The 22,868-nt window shown below is 32.2% G+C and overlaps 6 protein-coding genes across 6 annotated transcripts; 2 read left to right on the top strand and 4 right to left on the bottom strand.

The window, feature by feature from the left end:
- Nucleotides 1-301: 301 nt before the first annotated feature.
- LOC144839696 (uncharacterized protein HI_0077-like) lies at nt 302-5,165 on the top strand. Its single transcript, XM_078695163.1, has 12 exons — nt 302-471; nt 813-904; nt 1,207-1,322; nt 2,013-2,106; nt 2,213-2,319; nt 2,513-2,662; nt 2,929-3,096; nt 3,319-3,388; nt 3,552-3,630; nt 3,888-4,091; nt 4,534-4,594; nt 4,718-5,165. Exons 1-12 carry the CDS (start codon nt 359-361, stop codon nt 4,808-4,810), a joined length of 1,347 nt encoding a protein of 448 aa, XP_078551289.1. The 5' UTR covers nt 302-358; the 3' UTR covers nt 4,811-5,165.
- Nucleotides 5,166-5,309: 144 nt separating this feature from the next.
- Nucleotides 5,310-8,801, bottom strand: LOC144839706 (G patch domain-containing protein 4-like). The gene is made up of 6 exons (XM_078695174.1): nt 8,688-8,801; nt 8,004-8,077; nt 7,785-7,877; nt 7,295-7,402; nt 6,420-6,565; nt 5,310-6,084 (listed from the first exon to the last, which is right to left on the bottom strand). The coding sequence occupies exons 1-6, from the start codon at nt 8,746-8,748 to the stop codon at nt 5,571-5,573; spliced, it is 996 nt and encodes a 331-aa protein (XP_078551300.1). The 5' UTR covers nt 8,749-8,801; the 3' UTR covers nt 5,310-5,570.
- A 369-nt stretch (nt 8,802-9,170) lies between these two features.
- LOC144839723 (lysM and putative peptidoglycan-binding domain-containing protein 2-like) lies at nt 9,171-16,245 on the bottom strand. The gene is made up of 3 exons (XM_078695195.1): nt 15,915-16,245; nt 14,778-15,091; nt 9,171-12,537 (listed from the first exon to the last, which is right to left on the bottom strand). The coding sequence occupies exons 1-3, from the start codon at nt 16,113-16,115 to the stop codon at nt 12,357-12,359; spliced, it is 696 nt and encodes a 231-aa protein (XP_078551321.1). The 5' UTR covers nt 16,116-16,245; the 3' UTR covers nt 9,171-12,356.
- Nucleotides 16,246-16,362: 117 nt separating this feature from the next.
- LOC144839751 (transcription initiation factor IIA subunit 2-like) lies at nt 16,363-18,062 on the top strand. Its single transcript, XM_078695228.1, has 3 exons — nt 16,363-16,550; nt 16,823-16,927; nt 17,363-18,062. The coding sequence occupies exons 1-3, from the start codon at nt 16,479-16,481 to the stop codon at nt 17,504-17,506; spliced, it is 321 nt and encodes a 106-aa protein (XP_078551354.1). The 5' UTR covers nt 16,363-16,478; the 3' UTR covers nt 17,507-18,062.
- Nucleotides 18,014-19,484, bottom strand: LOC144839741 (uncharacterized). Its single transcript, XM_078695216.1, has 4 exons — nt 19,326-19,484; nt 18,732-18,827; nt 18,574-18,630; nt 18,014-18,344 (listed from the first exon to the last, which is right to left on the bottom strand). The coding sequence occupies exons 1-4, from the start codon at nt 19,413-19,415 to the stop codon at nt 18,168-18,170; spliced, it is 420 nt and encodes a 139-aa protein (XP_078551342.1). The 5' UTR covers nt 19,416-19,484; the 3' UTR covers nt 18,014-18,167.
- A 428-nt stretch (nt 19,485-19,912) lies between these two features.
- On the bottom strand, nt 19,913-22,248 carry LOC144839731 (lysozyme-like). Its single transcript, XM_078695205.1, has 3 exons — nt 22,031-22,248; nt 21,049-21,216; nt 19,913-20,277 (listed from the first exon to the last, which is right to left on the bottom strand). Exons 1-3 carry the CDS (start codon nt 22,113-22,115, stop codon nt 20,063-20,065), a joined length of 468 nt encoding a protein of 155 aa, XP_078551331.1. The 5' UTR covers nt 22,116-22,248; the 3' UTR covers nt 19,913-20,062.
- Between the last annotated feature and the right edge of the window lie 620 nt (nt 22,249-22,868).

Here is a 22,868-nt window from a genome sequence, read left to right on the forward strand (position 1 = left end):
GCGTATTTCCTTAGTAACGCAATATGCGCGTGCGTATTTTACTGTTACAAACTATGTCACGCGTTTCCGATACGCACTTCCGGTACGCTGTTCTGCTGTTCATGTTCATAATAAAGATGGCTGTATTTTTTAATATGCATATGTTTTTATAATAAATGCGAGTGAATAGAATGATTTGATTATCTGAGGAAACGTACTAAACGGTAAAAATGAAGGAAATTCAACATAAACCAGTGACACCGTGTTTGGGGGCGCTATTAAACTTCCTTCCCATCATGCATCTATTATAAAACATGTCTGCGCCCATCAAAACGATAAATAAATAAAACAATATTGTTAATGTTATTTGTAAAATAGCATGGATGAGAAATTTGAAAGTGGGCTAGTGTCGGCATTAAAGGTTGTTGTTGAACAAACAAATTGGCAGTTAATAGGAAGTGTTGACGTTTTAAAACAAAAGAAATGTAACCGGTAAGGCATAAAATGATGATGAATAATAAGCCTATTATAGTAGCCTATAGTGTAGCTGAACGGGGGAGGACCACCACGATGCACTGCTGACTGAGTGTACAAAACTACCTAGATAGGCCTGACCCATAGCCTAGCATAAAAAGAGGAAATCTTTCAATGTTTATTGATGATTATATGGATGATGGTATGCTTGGCAATAAATATCACATTATCATTTCTTGCACTACAGTTTTAAAACCTTTGCAATTGTAATTTTTTTTTTTTTAAATATAAAACATTATTCATTTATTGTGTGAAAAATTTACTGAATTTTGTAAATGTTTGTTTTTTTGTCTTGATAGATTTTCGACAGAAGATGATGAAGATATTATGGTTGTGTATTATAAACAAGAAAATAGGTTTTATGCAATGGATGCTACATGTCCCCATGAAGGTAATTATCCTACTAATAATGTAGGCCTAATATTAATAATACTCTTATTTAAAGTTTTGTACACATCAAGTCTCTGTACATAAACATTGATTGATTCAACTAAGCTTTCTACTTTTCTTTAATAATTATATTTATATAAAATAAATAAATTAAAAATTAAATATATTAACTTGACTAGAACAGAAGGAAAATGTTTACTCATTTCACTGTGTCCATGTTACTTCATTTCTACAGTAAAATGATTTGATTCTTCAATTTTAATTTTTAATTGTATTTAATTATATAATCATTTTTTTTTTAAGGTGGGCCCCTTGACCTTGGCGATATTGAAGACATAGATGGGCATCCTTGCATTGTATGTCCATGGCATGATTTTGATTTCAGACTAGACAATGGAAAATCTACTTCAGGTTTAGAGGTAAAATGATATATCATCTCATTAATATTTTATTTTTTTATTTGTTATATTGTTTATCATTGTATTTTAATTATACTGGTCAAATTACTAGACTATAAATTTCAGTTGTAAGAGGTCAATAAAGTTTTCACAAACGATTTTTTAAATTATATATATTGTTTTTTAGGACCAATTAAGAATCATTACTATTTAAAGACTTTAAAAACCATACATTACTAACAACAAAAATACTTCACAAACTGCACAGAATGTACTTTACTACTTACATTTATTACAGTGCCATTATGTCATCTTCTTGCTTTTAATAAAATCCAAAGTATATCCATAAAATGAAATCCAGAAAAAATGCATTGTAGTAAGAATATAAGGCTCCAGACCTTGCTTAAACAACACTTGATTACAAATGACCAGAGAATTGAAATCAGAATGTGCACACTGTGCCTAAACACCATATGCAAATGAGTATGCAAATAAGTATAGACAATGAGAATATTTTTCCTTTAGAATGTAAAAAAATCTGTAAATAAACATTTTCTAATACCAAAAATTGGTGTCAAAATGGAGTACAGTATTATATTTTACTTATGGGTTTTGATATAGTTTTTACAATGGTTACAACAGCCAACTAAATAAAAATAAAATAAAGAGGAAGGGATATTACTGAGTGAAATGTGTTGTTTATTTCAATAGCAACCAACATATGATTTACAAGTTATTGATGGCAATATTTATGTTTATTTATCATCAACAATTATTGGGTTAAAACATCAAGATGAAACAATAGGTATTTATAATTGCTTATTTAATTGTACATTTAATAATTATGTATATCGTATACAATATATATTTATATTCATAATCTAAACAAATATTTTATTCTGTTGTATTAGAACTTAGTACATCCCAATCTTTAGACAGCACTGACAATGCAACTTATGAAGATTGTTTATGTTATTGGGCAAATCAGATATTAAGAACAGCTGATCCAGAGGAAAAGGTAATATTTTATACTCAACTCTCTTCAATAATAGGAGCTTATAGCTCTGATTTCCAAATGCAACTTTGGTTAAAACAATTCTAGATTCTTATTAGTGTAAATTAATTGTTTGCAATATTGTTCAAAGGTAAATGAAAATATGAAGATACATTTGAAACATAGCAATAATAAATCATTTTTTATACTTTTTTAGGTAAGGCTCACGCATGAAGTTGAGAGGAGATGGAATGAGGGCGTAATTGGTAATGTTGGATCATGCACACCCCCTGATCAACCTCGTAGAGTTGCTGATTTGGACGTTGTTGCTCCTGGAAAAATCAAGAGAGGAAAAGCAGGAACATTGGTTAGTTGCGATAGTTACACAAACTCGCTATGTACCTGCCATATGATTGGTTATACCATAGACATATTATAGTAGTCCACCATAATAATATATAATGTATGGTTATATACAAGCTGTTGCATATTATTATACAATACAATTTTTTGAGAATGAATGTAGTCCATACATTAAAATAAACTTAGACAGTTAACATGATGTAAATAGATTACTTCAGTAGTAAGGATGAAATTGATTCACTATTTATAATGTTTCCTGCCTGTCAGTAGGCCTCTAGAATACAGATCCTACACTCATTAGCAAACATAGAACAGTGGGCGATTGATCTCTCCTGGGATATCATTGCCAGATTTTCATCGTTTACTGCTGAACATGGTGTCAAGCTACCGCGGGACTTCTTCACAGACTTTGTACGTGTTGCTGGTGAAGAAGCAAAGGTAAAAAATCTTCTTACAATCTACATTGGTACCAGTCTGGTAGTATTAGAAAGGTTTTCCGAGTTCCTCTGGCTACCATTAGTACATTAATAATAGGCAAAATTGTACATGAAAAGCATTGGTTGATATTATATGTAATCTCATACCATGATGATAATTATTTACAAGATTAACAGTATATTAGTAATGATAATGTAGCAATACTATTTCTTATCATTACAGCATTACAAAATGTTAGCTACACGACTTAAAGAGTTGGGTAGTCATTTTGGTGCATTGCAAGTGCACAATGGTAAGTGTAACCCTTTAACTTTCTGGGAAATATCTTCTGGTTGTTAACATTAATTAAATATTGAATCCAAACACAATAGTGTGTATTTCATTGTTTAAAGTATGCATACATGATTTTGGTTATAAAATCCTAAATTATGAATTGTTGACATGAATGTTTTTAGGTTTGTGGCAGTCAGCCAGTGAGACTAAGGATAGCCTGTTGGCAAGGCTTGCTGTTGTACACATGGTACATGAAGCAAGGTGAGATAGCTCAGCTAATAATTTTTATTCTATGAATACTAAAATAACCTCTAATTGAATAAAAAAAAACACAAACGGGTAAATGTCAAAGGAATTTCCAAAGAGGGTGCAAATTGTTGATGGGTAATATTAATTTAAAAATTAAATTATATAAAAATTCTAAAAATTATATAGACCTAATGCGTATTACAGCATCAACAGTTATATTAAGAACATTATCAATAAATATGGTAGTTGGTTTAAATTGTATATTTCAGGGGTTTGGATGTGCATCCTAAGACGCAGGAGAGGTTTGATCGTCAAGGGGACAAAGAAAGCGTTAAATTACTAGATGTTATATATAAAGATGAAATCACGCATGTGGCAGCTGGTATGAAGTGGTTCTCGTATATCTGCAATAACAGTCAACCAGTGTTGGATTGTATACCAACGTTTCACGATATTGTGCGCAAACATTTTAGGTACTTATTAAGATAAAAGATCTGTCTCATGAATAAACATGACACATTATCTGTACAAAAGGCATCCAAAAAAGATTATTTTAATAATTAATAATATATATGCTGTATTTTTAAGATATTTTAATAATAATAATAGTTCATTCTTAGATAGCGCATAAGCAACCTCTCAATGCTCTGCACATTATTATCTGGTCATTTTGGATCAAACATGGAAACTCCCATAATAATGCAGCTAGTAGTCAGTGCAAAGTTGTGCTTTGATCTAAACGGTACCCATTTTATACACCTGGGTGGAGAGAGGCAAACTTAAGTTAAGTAAGTGTCTTGCCTAAGGATAAAAGCAATGTGGTGAGAGTTGAATTCGAACCATGATCTCACGATCGGTAATCCAACGTCCAACACACTGCGACCTAAATCAAGAATCTTTCCTTCATTCAAACAGAGGTTACCTGAAACCACCATTTAACATTGAGGGAAGACAAATAGCAGGCATGACAAAAGAAGTGAGTAGTAGAGAATTTTACATTCTGACTTTGCTTTATAGCTATGGCTTCATTGATGTCAAATCAAAGAGTTCATTTCAAACCTACCAAATTAATCATGTACATTTTGGGTTTTTTTTTCAGTGGTATATTCCTCTGATGAAACCAGATTCTGAAGCCCCAAAGAATTCTAAAACCAAAACCTCAGATGACCAAAAATCAGATTGTACAAAATAGTGGAGTTTTAAAATATTTATTTTTTATAATATAATTTACAAACCAAGAGAATTAAACACTACTGAATATGCCCACTGAAATAGAAATAAATTAATGAAATTCAATACTTTAATCTTGTAGACAACATTGTGGTTGTGTTTGAATAAGATTATTTCTGAATTGTACTATAATTTTTTTAATAGAATGTGCAAGATTGTAGACTTCCCACAAATTGTTTCTTTTTGACGTAGCCTCGCCACAAAGCAGGTGTATTGATTTTTACTCTAGCTAGATTCCAGTTCAATTATAGGTATGACAAGCGCCATGTGTGCCAAAATATTTTTATTTTTACGAATATTAAAACTGAAGCATCGTCTAGAATCTAAACTAGAAAGGTTGTTGTGAAAATGAGTAAATTTATTGATTGAAAATAATATATAAAATGTGTAATTAATCTAATAAAATTGATTTTAATTGTCAATAATGGTACAAAGAGTACAGTATTGAAAAACAAATAAAATTTTGAATACAGTACAGTACCTAGCCATATTTATTATACAGTATCATAAAACAAATGAAGTATTTTTTTCAATAAAAATAATAATACAGTACCTAGCTATATTTTATTTTGTAAATCTTCGTGCGAAATTACACAAGACCCCGCTCGGCGCATGTGCAGGCAATTCGTTAACAGAAGGCTCAGATCACGGTCTTCGACCCGACGACCGTCACATTAGGTGAAAATACGTATATTCAAGTGCATATTTTGCTATATTATATATCATTCATCTTCAAAATGGTTTTTACGTTTCTTCTTTTTTTTCCTTTTCTTTGGAACAGCATCAATGTCTTCCGACAATGTCTCATCTTCATTCTTAGATGTTGATTCAGATTCCTTTGATTTAATTTTCTTGGATTTCTTTTCTATATGTTCAAAATTATCCAATTCTTCATCTCTATATTCTTCAATATTTTTCTTTTTCTTTCTTTTCCGATCCTTTTTCTCCACATTCTCATCGGCAATATTTTCCTCTTCATTTAATGAAATGTTTTCTTCTTCCATTTGTTCGGTACCAATTTTAGTCCTTTTCTTTTTCTCATTATTCACATCTGTTAGATCATTTGTTACTTCAGAATTCTTTGATTTTTTCTTTTTCTTCTTTTTTCTTTCTTTAGCATCATTGTCTTTTATCTTACATAATTCCTCCTTTTTCTCTTCTTCAATCTTTAATAATCTCTCTTGTTCTTCGAGTCTTTGTAACTTTCCATTTGCTTTCAATCCATGACGTGCACCTCTGATAAATATTCAATAAAAAATTATTTTATAATGTAAGTAGATAATAATTTCTTTTTGTTTTATTTTTACAAAATAGATAATAAATCCACCGGCCAATTACAGAAAAACTAGAAGGCACTCCAAAGCGCATACCCCCTACTACTGTAAAATTCTAAATAAAATTTTTGTGTCATAATGCTGTGTGTGATTATGTTAATTTCACTACAACCTTGTGAATGTGAGTTTAGTGGTGTAATGTTTATGTTATGTATGTATGTATGTAAATTAATTGTGTTGCGTAGCACTGTGTAAATTATATACTATATAGTTCTCCTTGATTTGATTTTCACTTACTTATGAGCAGTCCTTCCACCACATGCTTTAAATAGTTCATCATCGGCCAAACCAGAGGTGAAATCAATTTTCTCTTCTACCTCATCTTCTGATGACGAGGATGACACCTCAACTGGTTTTTCACCTTCAGTTGTTAACGTTGCACTCTTTGAGATGGAAGAAAGAATGTATTAGATTTCTACCTATTAAGCTCTGTCTACACTATCAAACTAGTTTGACAAAAAAATGTGATGTGCCCAAGTTTTGGTAGTGATATGCCCAAATATGGTAGTGATATGACATCATCATGTCCATATAAGGGCACGTCACATTGTTTTGTCTCATAAAGTTTGATAGTGTGGACTTAGCTTTAGAATAATGCTCGCTTGAATTCAATATCATTTGACTGAATCGACACAATAAACCTAATACTCAGTGCACATAAGTTTATCAGCAAATAACCTATCATTCTCAATTCCATTTTTTCAATTCAATTTTATTAATATCACCATAAATAGACAATACAATATAAATACATGATAGAAACAATACAATCATTTACAATTGAGTGCAATTTTAATATCATCCAGGACAGAAGAGGGGTTAATATTGACCTTATACGCGAGAGAGACTAAACCAAACCTTATCTACAGATGATGATAATAAACAAATTAAAAATCTAAACACACCTTGTATTACATTAATACTTTCATCTTATATAAGATCTCTCATTTCATACTTTAAGATAAGATAAGAGATAAGATAATAAGATTTATAAAATGCACATATCCACAAAGTGCTCAAAGCGCTTGTGAAAACCATGAAAAACTTTATTTTAAATAAAACAACCAATAATATTATTATAGTAGCTTTATTCCCATCAAGCAATAAGTTACCTTCACAAACATACTATAAAGAGCATCTTTCTTGCCTTTAGCCTTCACAGGTTTTTCATTGCTTATGATGCTACTTTCTTTTTCCTTTTTAAGCACCTCCACACCATTCTTTAACGAAAATTTAAATCAGTTTTGAAGTTTAAAGTAAATGTATGAACTAATTAAATCAATTTTTGTAATTTTATTTCAATAAAAATAAACTATAATAATATATAACTATATATATAATAAGCATATTAGGAAGCTTTCGATTTGCGACCCCCAACGACCAAACTATGTCATCACGTTGATTGAGACGTATTTCCTCATTTCCCAAGAGACACAGGTTTTATGGTTCCTAGGTCCGGATGATGACTGACAACACATCAATTGACCTGACCAAAGTTAGGTCGTCAGTCGTCACAAATCAAAAGTTGCCTATTAATTAACTGTACTCATCACATCCCGGTATGCCATTTAAAAAACAACGCGAAAAACACTTTAGAATTACCTCATTGTGTTTAACTGTGATGTTACTTGCTGCTTTGTTGAATACATGATCCCACCAGTGAAATGTAAACTGCTCAGCAGCATCATGACCGACCTTATTAGAAATGATTAATTTACTATGTTATTGTTAATAAAGTACAATAATAATAATAGTCACATAATATATATTTTGCATTGAAGATTGAAAATAAAAAGATGATCAAATGTTTGTATTTCCTACCCCAGCATTGCCTCGTTTAATCTTGACTTTAATAGCCTCTGAGATACCATCCTCATTTCTTCCAAGGCCGTTACCTGAGAAATAAATCATTATAAATAAACATACAAATGCTGTTGTCAGTGAATGAAAGTTTTATTCAAAAGTGTAGCAAAGTTTCATTCTGACTTGAATGAAAGGCCTCTGCAGACAAATGTAGGTCCACAAGATGTTTTAATAGCGCCCTCTATGGTTTGATATATTTTTCAAAATGTTATTGCACCCTCTATAGTTTGGCTATGCTTATAAATAAAACCTTCCGATATAAATTATTTCATTAACTTACTTTATACCTTACTTAGATAGGACTAATTAAGCCTAACTATGCCCTAGTTTAGTAAGGAGTATGAGTAGTACTAGACCTAGCCTAGTATAGTAGGCCACACTGTAACACTACACTACTCAGTCAGTGTTTGTAGGCCTGCCTACCTGCCTGGTCCACACACTACTTCTACTAGTACTACACTAGCATAGGCCTAGCTAGGCCCCTAGCCTAGATCCGGCTACCCTAGCCTAGCAGCTAGCTAGGCATAATAGAGTCCTAGTTTATTAGCCTAGCCTTATTATCGAAAAACAAATAGACATTTTTTTAATCGACAATTTAAATTTTACTCAATACAATTTACTGTATTTGAAAATTAGTATTACCCGACTTCCAGCCATGTCGCTTCATGTGATTTTTTGCGAAGTCTCCCATGTGCGCCGCCATGTTTGTGGATTCACGTGGCCCACTAGATCACAATAGAGGGCAGCAGATTCATTATTTTTGTTGTCAGGAGCACCCCCATGGTACCACTGTTTCAGTATTCTTTCGCATTTTCAAATAAAATAAGAATGTTGAGTCAAAGAAGATATATATTCTTTGGTTGAGTTTACAGTCAGTAACTAATTATTTAGAAAACACACCAATAAAGTGCATCATGTCCCTCCTCTCTTCCCTTTCTCTCATTTCTTTATTTCTTCTTTTTAGTCGCGTGGACGCGACTCTATAGTTCACTATGTCGGTCGGTCTGTCTGTCGGTCTGGTATCACTATGCGTTTTAGCACGCAACTTATGGCTGTTGGCCTTGTTTTAATTAAGAAACGGAGACCCATCTTGGTTAACAGTGACAGAAAATCATACAAAAGTAATTAAAAACATAAACATTTATTATACAGCATACCACTCATCTCAAAATTAGATACTAACACGAATAACATTGTACATTTGCATATACTATTAATTTTAATATTTCAATCTCTATTCAAGCAGACTTAATTTGGTTGATTGACGTACTTGAGATATGTGTTAGTAATGCCAGCAACTTATTAGTTAGATTATATGTTTAACACAGGAAGGCATTAATTGTTTACACAAATTCTGATATACAAAGGTCTATTAGTACTAATATTATCAATAGCCATCAATACAAGTTATTACTGGCAGTGTACCACCATAAAGAGACAACTGACAACACAAACAAAATTATGCATCACCCAGTGTACAGGGCCACCATAGCAAGAGTGTTAAAAATGTTCAGTTGAGGCGACGGTCTCATCATCCTCATGCTAGCTACGGCCCTGGTGTATGTGTACTAAGTATGCGTGAGTCTAAAATCCACAAATTAGTTATAAAATAATCAATAAACTAATAAATTGTAGTAAAATGTGGGTAAGTTTGCCCAAATACTGTGATATAATTTCTTTTTGGTGGTGATGAACTGTTTACATTATAACTATTATATAATAATTTCAATTTTAAAATAAATTTTTATAATTTAACTTGCACTCATTTACTTACACAATAAAACCACAATACAGAACATTGATGATTAATGATACATATAGTAATGATGACATCACAACTATTAGTATATGTTAATGGGCTGATAAATCCATTTATATTATGATAATGTATATATCATAAGAAATCAACCAGAAACAAACACTCCCTTAAAAACACATGTTATCCAGTAAAATAATGTTAACATATACAGATAATATTAAATCATAAATAAACATTGCATTATCAAAAAATTGTCAAAATTTGAAATAATTACATTGCACAAATAATGTGTAAAAACTGATGATTTTCTTATCATTTCGTTACTTATTCAAAAATCCTGGATTCATCAAGCCATGACATAAGTCTTATTATTATTTTATCTTATCTTATTATATGTGAGGAGGAAGAAAGACCAATGGGCAGTTCTGTCATTTCTTAAAACTATGATTAACAGATTTTATGATGGGCTTTTTTCATTTACACTCTTTCTGATTAAAAGTTAGTAGATAAACTGAATTGCATTACAACCTCATTATTGAATGATATACAGTAGCATTGTACTACATACGGTACAGTCGCATATTAACCCTGTGTTTATTAGAATTAGGCAATCTATAGTTGCCATTATATAAGAGGCAGTGAAAGAAAAACTGTTAAAATAAAACTGTGCTTGTTTTACCAAAGAATGCCTACTGTAATGCTGAGAATATACATTTTAAACACAAATAAAATGCCTTGTACACTTTGAAATTAATTCTGCTATCTAAACCCTTTTTTTTACAATATAAACTACCATCAAGTTCACATTCATAGTGCTTAAGGCAGCTCTAAACTATTTGTACTTTACTCAAGATGTTACGACTGTATACATACCCTAAACGTCATATGTAGCTTTCCTTTTCAAACCTACAAGGTGGATTTTATACTAAAATTACAGTTTAAAACAAATAAAATTGCTGCTTTTTCTAAATCATGGACGTAAATATTTGGTATTCTAGTGACAACAGTCTATTGTTGTTTGTATTCTTTTTCCTTTTTTGCTCACTTACAGTATATTTAGCTTCTTCATGTAAATTAGAACAACGTTTCAACATATTGTCTAATAATATAATCATGTATAAACAATAACATTCTAATTATCTAATCAACACGACTGATACTGTATTGACATATATTCCGACATCTACTAATTATTGCTATGGGCTTATATTTACACGAGCACCACCTATTCAATGTACCACAAATCCATATTTCTAAATGTAAGTAGGCATGACAATATTACATCTAAGTAGTTACACTATAGTATGTTGCTTCTCATCATCACTGTATGAACATTTAAAAACATTTGCTTTTTATCTTAAAATTACTCAATTAGTATGTTGCCTGATCTCGGAAATCTGCGAGTGTTAAGGCCAATATACACAGACGAGCGGTAATGGTATAAGCAGAAAACCGCGTAGCTTGTCCCATGTAGAATCTGTATTATCCGGAGCGTAAACCACCCGTCCGACCGCTCCGCGTTGTGTGTAAATGGTCATAAGGACTAATCTAACATATGTAGATTCTATATTTTGATTACTGTTATCGCTCATCTGTGTAAATTGGCCTTCAGAATTGTACCATAAGACTAAGTAAGACTGAATTTTACATACATTTACATAAAATGTGAACATTTGCAGAGAATAAGAACATCATCTTACTGTTCAATTATCCACAAACAAACACAATTTCCCGAGTATGAGTTACCATTAGTATACATCACTCTATGGTAGTACTAATCTACTATGTAAATACAACATTAACATCAAATTTCTATTCATTAACAATGATATTTTAGTAACAAAACAAAAATCTAAAAACACAAATGTCTAATATAATCACTATATTAACTACAAATTGACTTCATATTGTAGTTTGACCATGAAATGTTAAAATCAGAAATTTCAAATCTGAAAGAGCCAACATGTCTTTATACTCTATTAAATTTATATTAATTTCATATATTAATTGCACAATTTAAATGGTGGATTTAAAAAAATGGGATTCCAGAAGCGGTGGATTGATATATTGTTATTTAATCATTCAAAGGTGGACTTTCTTGAAAGAATTTTATTTGTAGAGGACTGTACTGTATTCTACTGTGGCACTTAATATGGCCATGGTAAGATAACAGACATTTTAGCACTTTGAGCATTTCGGCAAGGTATGTTGAAATGTAAACTTTGAATTTCTTAAAATATTGAAAGCCATAAACAATCATGCTCAGTACACTTATTCGACAGCAATGTTACTCAACCACTTCGATAACAATAACATACTGCTGTACTGTAACAATTCAAAGGTGGGTATATAATTAATCTTTTTAAAATCATATAAAAAACTCAAGTATGTTTTGTTTATGTTTGTTTATGGAGCATCAAAATACTTCTATTACAATGTACTGGGATTTGTTTAAATTTAAATTTCCCCCTACCTATGTTTACAAGTATCCTTATTTGCTTGATATCACCACACCATACAGTATTCACATTTACCTAATTTGAGATATTATGTCATACCAGACTTGTGTTATTTGCATCATAAGCTGGCTTAGATTCTTCTGCATGAACTTTGACCCCAGAAAGCTGGTAGCTATCATTTAGTCCTGGCACTGCTGAGATTTTTGCCGAAACTTGAGGTGACGTGCGACTGATTGATATCGTAACATCAGGAAGATCTCGTATTTGGCCAACACTGAAAAATATTAATTTTATTTGATATTAAATTATCTTTATGAAAGAGATCAGTAAAAACTGTTTCATATTACTTTTTTACTTCGATTAACTGATAGGATATTTAAAATCACAGCTGCTGTAAATGTAAAGTCAAGTTTCAACAACACAAACAATTTTCATTTGAATATTTGATATGCTTTATGTACAATACTGCCTACCAGCTTACTATCAATAATTATATAATTAGATTATAGCCCACACACTATAATTCTAGAATAATATAGGGAAAAGGGTATGATAATAGAAAATAAACCATAAATCTGTCTATTATAATTCCCTTAACTGTAATCTCTTACATAGGGGGGTCCCAAAATCAGATTTATGGTAGTATACAGTAGAACTTTTATTTTGGATGTTTTTATAAATTTTCAAGAGGGCAAAAAAGAGGCAGTTACTACTGTAACTTCTAAGAAATGCAAGGGAAATTTTCATTAAAAAAAACTAGAATTTAATTCGTCACTTTGACGAATTATAGGTGATCATTTTTATCATTTTACTGAAATTAATTTTTTTTAAACATGCACGTACGTTAACATACGATCGGAAAATGTTGATGTATGCCATCCTATTATATGCTTATAGTGCTGAGTTGTGCCTATATGCCATATACAATATGTACAGTATATACTGTATATCTATATACAGCACTGTAGCATAGGTGAAATTACGGGACACACATGTTCTAATTTTTTGGCATGATGACGTTATCAAACTAAACTTTAAGATGACAATTTCGAAAGATAATTAATTGAGCAAAAAAATATAAGATTTGGAAAAAAAATTGGCACGTAGAAGCGCTGTGCGCGCTCTTTGAATTGTGTATAACTTTGACGAAAAATATGAAAAAACTACTTTTTCACTTCAACTGGCCATATGTTAACGTCACAACATCCGATAGGCTTAATTTTTATATGAATTAATATCTACATTTCATCAGCTTTCATAATAAATTATAATCATCAAGGTAACCTTCAATTCTGAAGAGCTGTAAGATATTCAAATTTACTGCGAAGGTGAAATTACACGGCCTACGTTATTCAAGTTTTTACGCGTGATGACGTCATTAAAATGAAGATAGTGTCAACTCATGATAAAGATAATTAATTAAGCAAGCACATACTGAAAGTTGTGCGAAATTCGAGCACACATAACCAAGATGCGCTCTGTTGAATGTGATAATCTACACAAAAAGATAACAAATCCTAATTTTTAAATTCAAGTGGCCATTTGATGACGTCAAAACATTTTGTACGTAAAATGTGTACATGAATTCATATCTACAACTCAATGGCTTCCAGAATAAGTTAAAAAAATCGGGGGTCATCTTGCATTCTGAAGAATTATTTTCATTTAAAAAAAGACCTATTTTTCACCATTTTCAGAACTTTTGTAAAATTAATGTGCGCATTTTGTCATTTTTAACGTGCTCGTATAGCGTTATTTTAAGTCGGAACTGACTCAAATTTGGTGAATGTACTAAGGATGGTGAGTAGAATGAGATTTGTAAAAAAAATTCATGTTTTTTACGCTTTTTAAGTATCGCGCGCGCAAAAACGCATTTTTGCGCAGTAATTTTTTGAAACACGCAAATGGCCTAATTCATGCTCTAAATTGATCAAAACTTAATTTTGAGCGTTTTAAATTTTTAACGCGCGATATCACGCGCATGAACCTACGTGCGCGTGCGTTTTTATTTGCTAATATTTTTACCCTTGATCTGAAGTTTACGTGTAGTGAATTTCATTAATATGTGATAATGAATTATGGAGATATGATTGATAATGTGATTTCGCAAAATGGCGTATAAATGTCGTCACGGATGAGTGATCGCGCTGGAAAGCTTATTAGGATTAAGTTATATTATTTGAAAGATATTCTGAAATTTTTGTAATCATTGACATTAAACTTTTTGAGATAATTGTTACACAAAATAGTGTACAGAAACAATAAAAAGAAAAAAAAAAATAATAATAAAGATTTTATACAATAACAATAGGTGATCATTTTATTCTAAATGATCACCTAATAACACAATTGAATACAGTAATTCCAAAAACTGAGATCCACTTTAAATTGAGGGACATATTTTTTTCTATGAATTCTATTCTATTAACATTAAACTTAAAAATGATAATCTTTATTTAAATATTTGATTACAATAAGTAAGCCTGATATTTCTTAACCTATTTTCCTCCCTACCTGGATGTTTCTTCAATTTTCTTGAAACTGCTAGTATGTTGTTTTAACTGTTTATCAATTCGGTTTAAAAAATCCATTGGGTTTTCTTTGACAACATTCTCTTTTGTGGTGGTGGCGTCTACTGCTTCTGGTTCATTCTCCTCACCGCTTTCATCACATGATTGGCTGCGGGAATGCGTACCATTTGTATCTGCTGTGGCAGTTTGTAAAACATGAGCTGGGAGCGGTATATCACCCACAGGAACATTTAATGTTGGTCTAAGGAAAATGCTATCATTGGTATATAATTTATTGACTCTTTTAATATGCTGAACCTAGGAGGAAAAATAAAAAAAGAAATTTGTTTGATCTGGTCATAGAGATATTGTCTCTATGATCTGGTAGAGGAAAACCTGGTATGTTGAAACAGAGGCCAACCAGTCAGGTTTTGAGGAGGAAAAGTTTTTAGTAAGTAATTGTGATTTTATTTCAATCATACATAAACAGTCCATAGTAATTTTTATATATCATAAGTTAAAAAAGGCTGCGCCGCTACTATAATACAGCTCATTCCACTAGAAAGATTAGTTTAGATTCTGAATCTCTATTGAAGTTCTGAAATCTCAGTCTGATCAACCCTTGATGATAGAAAACAATACAATCATACATGAATGACCGTGCCAATAACCCAATTCTATCTTATTGATTTAAAAAAGTAAATATTTATAGCTAGGCCTACTATATTATTTATTTTATGAAAGTTTGTTATTCAACCAGTTGATAATTGGATAATGTTATACTGTAAAGGTTATTGAACCAGCCAAAGGTTGGACATTATTGAATAACGGCTACCGGTTGATCGTTTGTATAGTTATAATATATCCTACCTAGCCTCAATTTATATTCTAATTCTAGGAATTTATTATTTATGATTTTATTTTTATTCTAAATTTTAAAATAAAAAAGGGTCTTTCTTTAAAACAACAAAAATAAGAACATTTTTTAATTAATGCACTATGGGCCTAGGTCTAGTGTAGTTTTAGCCTAGGCTTAGATTCATAGCAAGGATCAGTAATCAATAGCGGCTAGAAGAGCCTTGCTTGCCTGGCCCTGGTCACTCGATAGAGAATGAGATCGAGAATAATAAATCCGGCTTACCGTAGTCCCGTATTTCAATGCTATTCCTTGCAATGTATCATTAGGAGATACGGTATGCTTAATGTACGTTTCTTGTGTAGCAATAGAAGTTCTTGTACTTCCATATGACCGTCCATAAGATTTGTTAGTATTTGAACCAAAAATCGAGGTTTTCCCAGCACTACCACCAGACTTTACCTTTTTACTGGGACTCGACGCCATTTTGTGTGCACTGATTCTGAATGAACTGTTGCCAGGTAGTAATACAATTTGCTCAAAATTTTAAGCTTATTTTCAAGAATTGGCTCATGCATATATTGGCACACTGTATATGGAAAAATGCGTGCCTGTATAAAACAATTTCGTAGTTTGAATACGTAAAAAAAAATATTTTATTTATTTCCGTATTGCAGTTTGGGGAAATTCCAACTAGCTTCACACCGCACTTTTAAAATAGCGACCTCAATCGTCGATCGATAACAAAAAAGAATTCACCGTCGCCTTTTTGCTTTGTGTTTTTCGTTTCTCCCCTGGACATTTTATACATTAAAATTTGACGATTCCTATTTAAATAAAAGGTTTAAAATGAATTACCAGCTTTATAGGACGACCACACTTGGTAACTGTCTTAATGAGAGCTTAGATGAACTAATTCAGGTTAGTAAAATATTAAGCCTAGGCCTAGTTAATTAAGTACTGTCTGTAGTACTAGTAGTAGTAGTGGGCTAGACATACCGCTAATATACCTTCTTCGTCGGTTTGATGGAGCCAAAGACTATTCGGTCGCGCTTCATTATGATCCAACCCGTATCTTCGGTCGCGAAGAATGTTTTATAGAGATGTTGCCTCGAGGTTCAAAATATAAAGAAGCACATTAACAACAAAATTGCTAGCTTAATTATATTATATATTTTTCATCTTTATTTCAGTCGCAGCATATAACACCACAGCTTGCTTTAACGGTACTTCAAAAATTTGATCGAGCAATTAACATTTCACTTGGCAATAAAACAAAGAGTAAAGTCAGTTTTAAGGTAAGAAGAATCAATATTCATTAAACTGCTAATTCATATTTAAAGATGTATTGTCCCCCTGAAAAAATAATTCTTAAAAAATTTTTTTTTTAATATTCCATTTTAATGTAACATAATAGTTAACTACTTTGATCGAAAAAAAAATGTCTTTACCTGAAAAAATTTAATTTAAAGCAAAAAATGGTCAAATTGGCTGCCAGCCAATGGATTTTTGGTTGAATTTAACCATTTATTTTATCATTTTACAAGTGAAAACATTATTTTTGTTCGTTTTTTTTCTATGGATTGGAAGTGATTAACTTATTAAAACTACAAAATAACATATTCAAAGTCTGATTTAATTAATCTTCATTTTTCATGTTTTTGGGGGACAATACATCTTTAATATTAGTAAAAATCTTTCTTTTTTCACTAACTTTTGTTTTCGTATTGTAGGGGCATTTGAATACATACCGCTTCTGTGATAATGTTTGGACATTCGTTCTTGATGATGTCGAGTTCAGAGAAGGCTCTGACTCTGTAAAAGTTGACAAAGTGAAAATAGTTGCTGTTGATGGGAAGAATGCACAAACAGAATGATGAGACTCACTGTCTGTAACTCAAAAACTGAACAGGCATTAACAATGTTTTAAAGTTAAACTCAGTAGCACAATTTGAAACAGAACTTTTGTGCAATGGGTTGAGTGTTATACAGTCTGTTGACTCGCAACTGAACCCTGAGAAAGGAATCTCAGTCCTGTGGTGGATGAACAGTTACAAACAGGTTTTGTATAGTGCTGTACATTTTTGTATCACAGAAAATGGAGATTGGTTTCAATTTACACAGACTGAAGAATTTAACTAATTGATGTACTGTACTAGGTTTATGCAATTTATTGTAAAGTGATTTATATTCTTTTGGCCATTTAAAAACACCTGGAAACCGATATGAATCAACCAACTTAATGGGACTAATTTGGCTGGCAGCCTATTGCTTGGGGGTCGCACTAATTCTAATTCCTCTTTGCTGTAAATGCTACAGTATCATTTATTAATGAATACTGTATTAAATAAATAGTATATTAAATGAATTAGCAAGACATCTCATCATGAAAAAATTGTGGTTTATTGATAAATAAATACTATATTACTATTATTACTGCACTGTATAATTCAAAAGTATTCCTTTTTTTGGATGTAAACAATAAAAGTGGTGTGGGAAGCCATCTGTATTGTAATATTTGATTGACATCTAAGGTCATCAACTCTGACCCATGCTCTTCCAAAGTTCCATGAGGTTTTGAGAGCTTTCATCTTCTTCATCTTCCTCATCCTCCTCTTCTGAGAAGGCATCATCTCGCATCAATGATGATCCCAACTGAGACAATGGTAATCTATTTACAGCTAACTCCTTCTCAGCCAGTCGCTCACTTGAAGTCTAAAATAATAACTTGAATGTCAATATTTTTATGTATATGAAAAATATTAATTTACAGTATCTAGCCCTCTGTAAAGTTTTGTATACATAAGGGTATAAAATAAAGGAGAAACATACAATTTGTTAATACAGTATTTCAAAATGTGTTTCAGATGTACAGTGATAACTACAGTAAAAGTTTGTACAGTCTGCCCAAAACCTTTGTTTGTAAATGAGTTACTTTACTTACTAAATCTGTCCGCTGTGGTAACTTGGTGTCATGGTAGTTTATGGAGGTGAAGCTTTCCTTTATAAACAAAAATGAAAATAATTAAAATCACTAGTTATATAAGTATTTTGTTTTTCTACTTTCTACTACTGTAATTTTGTACAGTATATCATAATTACCCGGGCTGTATTATCCTCTTCTGCAATTTCTAATCTTAAGGATGGTGAATCAGCATTTTCTTCACGAATCAACCTTTTTAAGTACACCTCTTCTTCCTGTGCCAAAGGTTAAAAAAAAAAACTGGTGTATGCTGTACAAATCTGAATTGCACAAATTGAGTTTTTTTTTCAAAGTGAAATTTTTTGGCATGGTATCTACAGGGTTGGAGCATGGAGGTATAAAATATATTTTATACCTCCATGGTTGGAGGGGGTAGCTTTTGTACTTCTAAAATTGCAAAGGATTTACCCCCTCGCTGTGAAATAATTGGGCCTAGATAGGCCTACATTATGTGTAAATTACACATACAATCAAATTAATTAATTAATTGCCCATATAGAAACTGAATTAATTAACTCCTTCCTTTCCTAGTTAGCTAGGCTAGCTGATGGTGGCAATTGTGTAGCTAGCCGTCATCCACCTACTGACTGTAGTAGTAGAGTACTACCTAGTAGGCTAGGGTGCCCTACCTAGCAGCTAGAGTAGATAGAAGAGAGGGAGGCTAGGCCTAGCCTTTATCTCGAGTTTTAGGCCTAGGCTCTAATTAATCTTACCCGAAGCCGGATTAATTGGACGTTTAGTTTTTTTTCAATTGCTTCCATCATTTTTTCTTCTTCCTTCAATTCAGGTAGTTCTGTGAGCATTTTTACGTTTAAATTTAGAAACAGATCTCACTACTAATACTACACTGCAATCAATCATGCATGCAATTCAAAGCAACAATGTCACACACGCCCTCAACTAATGAAGAAGTTGAGCGATATCTGTCAGATCAATTCATTCATGTTCTATTCCTCATTAAAGTGTAGCAGCTTGGCTAGTTTACGAAAAAAGATAGATAATGTATGGTTTTGTCAAAATAAAAATTTCGTTTCAATTCATTATTGTTTTATGTACAAGAAGGAACATTTTATTTGACAAATAAGATACAATTTCAAACTATATTGGTTAGGATTACATCCAGAAGGTAAATAAAATATAAATGTCTGTGATAATAATCATAGGGACATGACATAGGTGCCTACATTAAAACTCAATTCGAATAATGTTTTGAGATTTGTAGGAGGATTGACATTCTTTGTATAAAAGTTGGAGAAAAGTTGAATGAAGCGTTATTGATGAATGAGGTTAACCACACATGTCTATACTATTACTACAAGTTTTAATCAACTCTAAAATATGCGTAAAATTGAAAAAGATGAATTAAACATTTTCAGATAACCGCAGTAACATCTTCCGAAAGTGTGTCTTTAGGTCAAGTAGCTTTCATTATCCAGCTACTATGCAGTAATTATATAGTATCGTACTTATTGAGACAGGCTTCAACTTTCTCCCAGTATCCTAAAGTATTTGGGTTTTTATAACCGTTAGGCCCTCCATTGTGGATACGTGCAAAGTCCTCGCATGTGGGATCGTGACCAATACGGCTTTCAATTGCATACCGAGCCATGTACCCTTGAACACATCTCTCACTACAATCAAATGTCTTTGTACAGTTTTTCCAATCTGAAAAAAAACATCGATACCGGTTCAAATGGGGGATGGGGTTGCGACGGACCAAACAGATGTAAAGCTCTGTCTACACTAACAAACTAGTTTGACAAACAAGTTCCAAAAGTGCCCAAATATGGTAGTGATATGTTTAAATATGGTAGTGATATATCATCATGTCCATATATGGACACATCGCATTTTTTGCCACATCAAGTTTGATAGTGTAGACAGAGCTTTACGATGGGCCCTATATACGGTCTTTTTTTTTCGTGGTACGTTTTCGCACTGCTGTTGCTATTTTCCTTGCATGTTGTTGTCTTCGAGATTTGGGTCCTACGATTGGGACCCACTCTTTGTCAATTGTTCACCATTTACGCACAAAATGGGTTACCTTTATGCAAAACTTTACCGTAGTATAATCAAATAGTCCAAACAACAATCACACGTAAAATATCGTTAACAAAGTTTTTAAAATCTCCTTAATGAGAATAATTAGGCCTATAATATATTAAAATCTACATAACGGATTACTCTTATATCCTACCTAAAACTACATTTAGTACCGTAAATATTAACACTGCAAATTGGAAACAAAATTATAATAATTACCATAGGTTAAAACAATCCGGGATCCAGGTCTAAACTTGAAACAATTTCATTTGGATCCTAAATTGATCCAATTAAACCTGATCCAATTAGTAGGCTTACCATATTTCGTACTCCGAACGGCCTATTGAATAGGAAAAAACTCCTCCACATACTGTTATGAAAATGCAGACTTACCTCCGTCTAGGTCCTTTCCCTTCAATGTAGCATCCTTATAATAAGGTTCCTTAATTTGGTAAGGGCCACAAGACAACGAACCGACATCCATACTGCAAACTGGATTGGGCATTTGACAGTTTGATTCCACTTGGCAAATACACTTCATACAGTTATTGGGAACTGTTCCTACATACAAGATATAATTATAATGATAATATTAAATAATTAAACAATAGGGCGAAACACTTTTGCTGCTATAAATAGAAGATGTTACAACAGAACAATTAGGTAATTCTGTTAAGAACTTACTTAAAAGTAAGTTCATCTCAGTTCTGTTGTTATATGCGTTGATGATCGATGGATTTGAACAATTGGAATTAGACGTTTCGTCGGCCCTGTAACTAATACTGTTCTGTAGTAAATATGTTATTTTTTAGATATTATTATGTAAAACGTGGCCTCTTTTTAATGATAGCCAACCATGTACCCAACATGCTTAATATTTTTAGTTCCGCATTCGTAACTTGCATATAATATGTGCTTCCCGGAACAGCCATATCAAAGTACCTTTGGCCTACATATCATATGATGAGGGAAGAGCGATATTCATACACTTATAAATAATTATAAACGTTCCTACAGAATGGAAATGTCCATGGTTTGTCACATTGTTGAAGAAAAAAGTTAGGATCGTCTTTTCCGGGTATAAGCACATTTTTTGTATAAGTATATGATTGCCGTACAGTGACGCGCCTAAATTTCAATTAATGAAGCAGAAGTCACTTGCCAAATCAACATAATTAATGTTTGAAAATGATCTATAACTTTATATGTCATATATAAGTAATACAACAGCTAGCTATATGCTTGTAATATAGTAACATATTCAATCTGTGCTTGGGTCGCACCCCCGGTCGCACCCTATAAACAATAAAGAATAAGCCTACAATTGAAATAAGGAAATCAATCCGAAGACAAGACACCGTTGAAAAGATCTTACCGATTTTGTCTGGTTTGCTAGCAATTGTGTCTAGCAGAACTACGGTACATATGGTAAGGTAAACAGGCTTCCACAGTCCAATCATTCTAACGCTGTGCAAATAATTGTTGACGACGAACACACAATAATAATACGGTATTCTAGCAGAACAGAAAATACACTACTCCGCCTGTGCGCACTGTAAAGCAACTAAAGCAAAATTAAGACGAGTACCGTATTGCCCCTAAGTTTAATCTGGGAAATTTTGGGGTTTCCCGTTTCTATTATGATACACTGAGTAATATCTATTGTAAGTTCCGCATAACATTGTCTGATCAATTATAGCTTTATTTGAAATCAAAATTAACCATTTAGCCTTTATATTCAGCATAATAATGAAAGTTATTGTATGTCAGGTCAAACAAAAACAAATATGTTAGAACAATAGGATTCATAAACTAGCTAACAAAGAACGGATTTAGCAGGTGTTTATTCTTAGACGGGTCCGACTTTTTTATTTAAATGAATTTTCGAAAGACTCCCTAGCAGCAGAGTGGCAATGATCATGAAGCTACATGGAACGTTAGGACCCTGCGGACATCACGAGAACTATATATAAAGTAATATGAGCATTCCTTTCATTTCCTTAATTCTTTCTGGTTAATTGGCCTATGCTTCGCAATACCGAAAGCTGACGTACTTGAATAAAGTTCTTAGCCATAATTAACCAATCAAGGAACTGAGATATTTCGTAATACCGAAAGTTTACTTTCGGTACTATTTCACTTAAGTCACGGCGTTATGAAAAGAAATGAAACGGTGGTTTGTGTTCCCACTCTACTGAGTAGAGGGTAAAGTT

The sequence above is a fragment of the Antedon bifida genome, chromosome 1, assembly GCF_963402885.1.
Source record: "Antedon bifida chromosome 1, ecAntBifi1.1, whole genome shotgun sequence".
NCBI classification, from domain to species: Eukaryota; Metazoa; Echinodermata; class Crinoidea; order Comatulida; family Antedonidae; genus Antedon; species Antedon bifida.

Excerpts from the sequence above, each read along its gene's own strand:
- LOC144839696 (XM_078695163.1), top strand. The coding sequence starts at position 359 with ATGGATGAGAAATTTGAAAGTGGGCTAGTGTCGGCATTAAAGGTTGTT. Across the intron at positions 2,320-2,512 it reads CAGCTGATCCAGAGGAAAAG|GTAAGGCTCACGCATGAAGT; the intron begins GTAATATTTTAT and ends ATACTTTTTTAG. Across the intron at positions 3,389-3,551 it reads TGCATTGCAAGTGCACAATG|GTTTGTGGCAGTCAGCCAGT; the intron begins GTAAGTGTAACC and ends GAATGTTTTTAG.
- LOC144839706 (XM_078695174.1), bottom strand. The coding sequence starts at position 8,748 with ATGGCGGCGCACATGGGAGACTTCGCAAAAAATCACATGAAGCGACAT. Across the intron at positions 8,078-8,687 it reads GCGACATGGCTGGAAGTCGG|GTAACGGCCTTGGAAGAAAT; the intron begins GTAATACTAATT and ends TTTATTTCTCAG. Across the intron at positions 6,566-7,294 it reads TTTATAGTATGTTTGTGAAG|AGTGCAACGTTAACAACTGA; the intron begins GTAACTTATTGC and ends TCCATCTCAAAG.
- LOC144839723 (XM_078695195.1), bottom strand. The coding sequence starts at position 16,115 with ATGGCGTCGAGTCCCAGTAAAAAGGTAAAGTCTGGTGGTAGTGCTGGG. Across the intron at positions 15,092-15,914 it reads CATTGAAATACGGGACTACG|GTTCAGCATATTAAAAGAGT; the intron begins GTAAGCCGGATT and ends TTTTCCTCCTAG. Across the intron at positions 12,538-14,777 it reads AAAATTGAAGAAACATCCAG|TGTTGGCCAAATACGAGATC; the intron begins GTAGGGAGGAAA and ends AATATTTTTCAG.
- LOC144839751 (XM_078695228.1), top strand. The coding sequence starts at position 16,479 with ATGAATTACCAGCTTTATAGGACGACCACACTTGGTAACTGTCTTAAT. Across the intron at positions 16,551-16,822 it reads GCTTAGATGAACTAATTCAG|TCGCAGCATATAACACCACA; the intron begins GTTAGTAAAATA and ends TCTTTATTTCAG. Across the intron at positions 16,928-17,362 it reads AGAGTAAAGTCAGTTTTAAG|GGGCATTTGAATACATACCG; the intron begins GTAAGAAGAATC and ends TTCGTATTGTAG.
- LOC144839741 (XM_078695216.1), bottom strand. The coding sequence starts at position 19,415 with ATGCTCACAGAACTACCTGAATTGAAGGAAGAAGAAAAAATGATGGAA. Across the intron at positions 18,828-19,325 it reads TCCAATTAATCCGGCTTCGG|GAAGAAGAGGTGTACTTAAA; the intron begins GTAAGATTAATT and ends CCTTTGGCACAG. Across the intron at positions 18,345-18,573 it reads TACCACAGCGGACAGATTTA|ACTTCAAGTGAGCGACTGGC; the intron begins GTAAGTAAAGTA and ends TTATTATTTTAG.
- LOC144839731 (XM_078695205.1), bottom strand. The coding sequence starts at position 22,115 with ATGATTGGACTGTGGAAGCCTGTTTACCTTACCATATGTACCGTAGTT. Across the intron at positions 21,217-22,030 it reads TAGCAAACCAGACAAAATCG|GAACAGTTCCCAATAACTGT; the intron begins GTAAGATCTTTT and ends TCTTGTATGTAG. Across the intron at positions 20,278-21,048 it reads GGGAAAGGACCTAGACGGAG|ATTGGAAAAACTGTACAAAG; the intron begins GTAAGTCTGCAT and ends GTTTTTTTTCAG.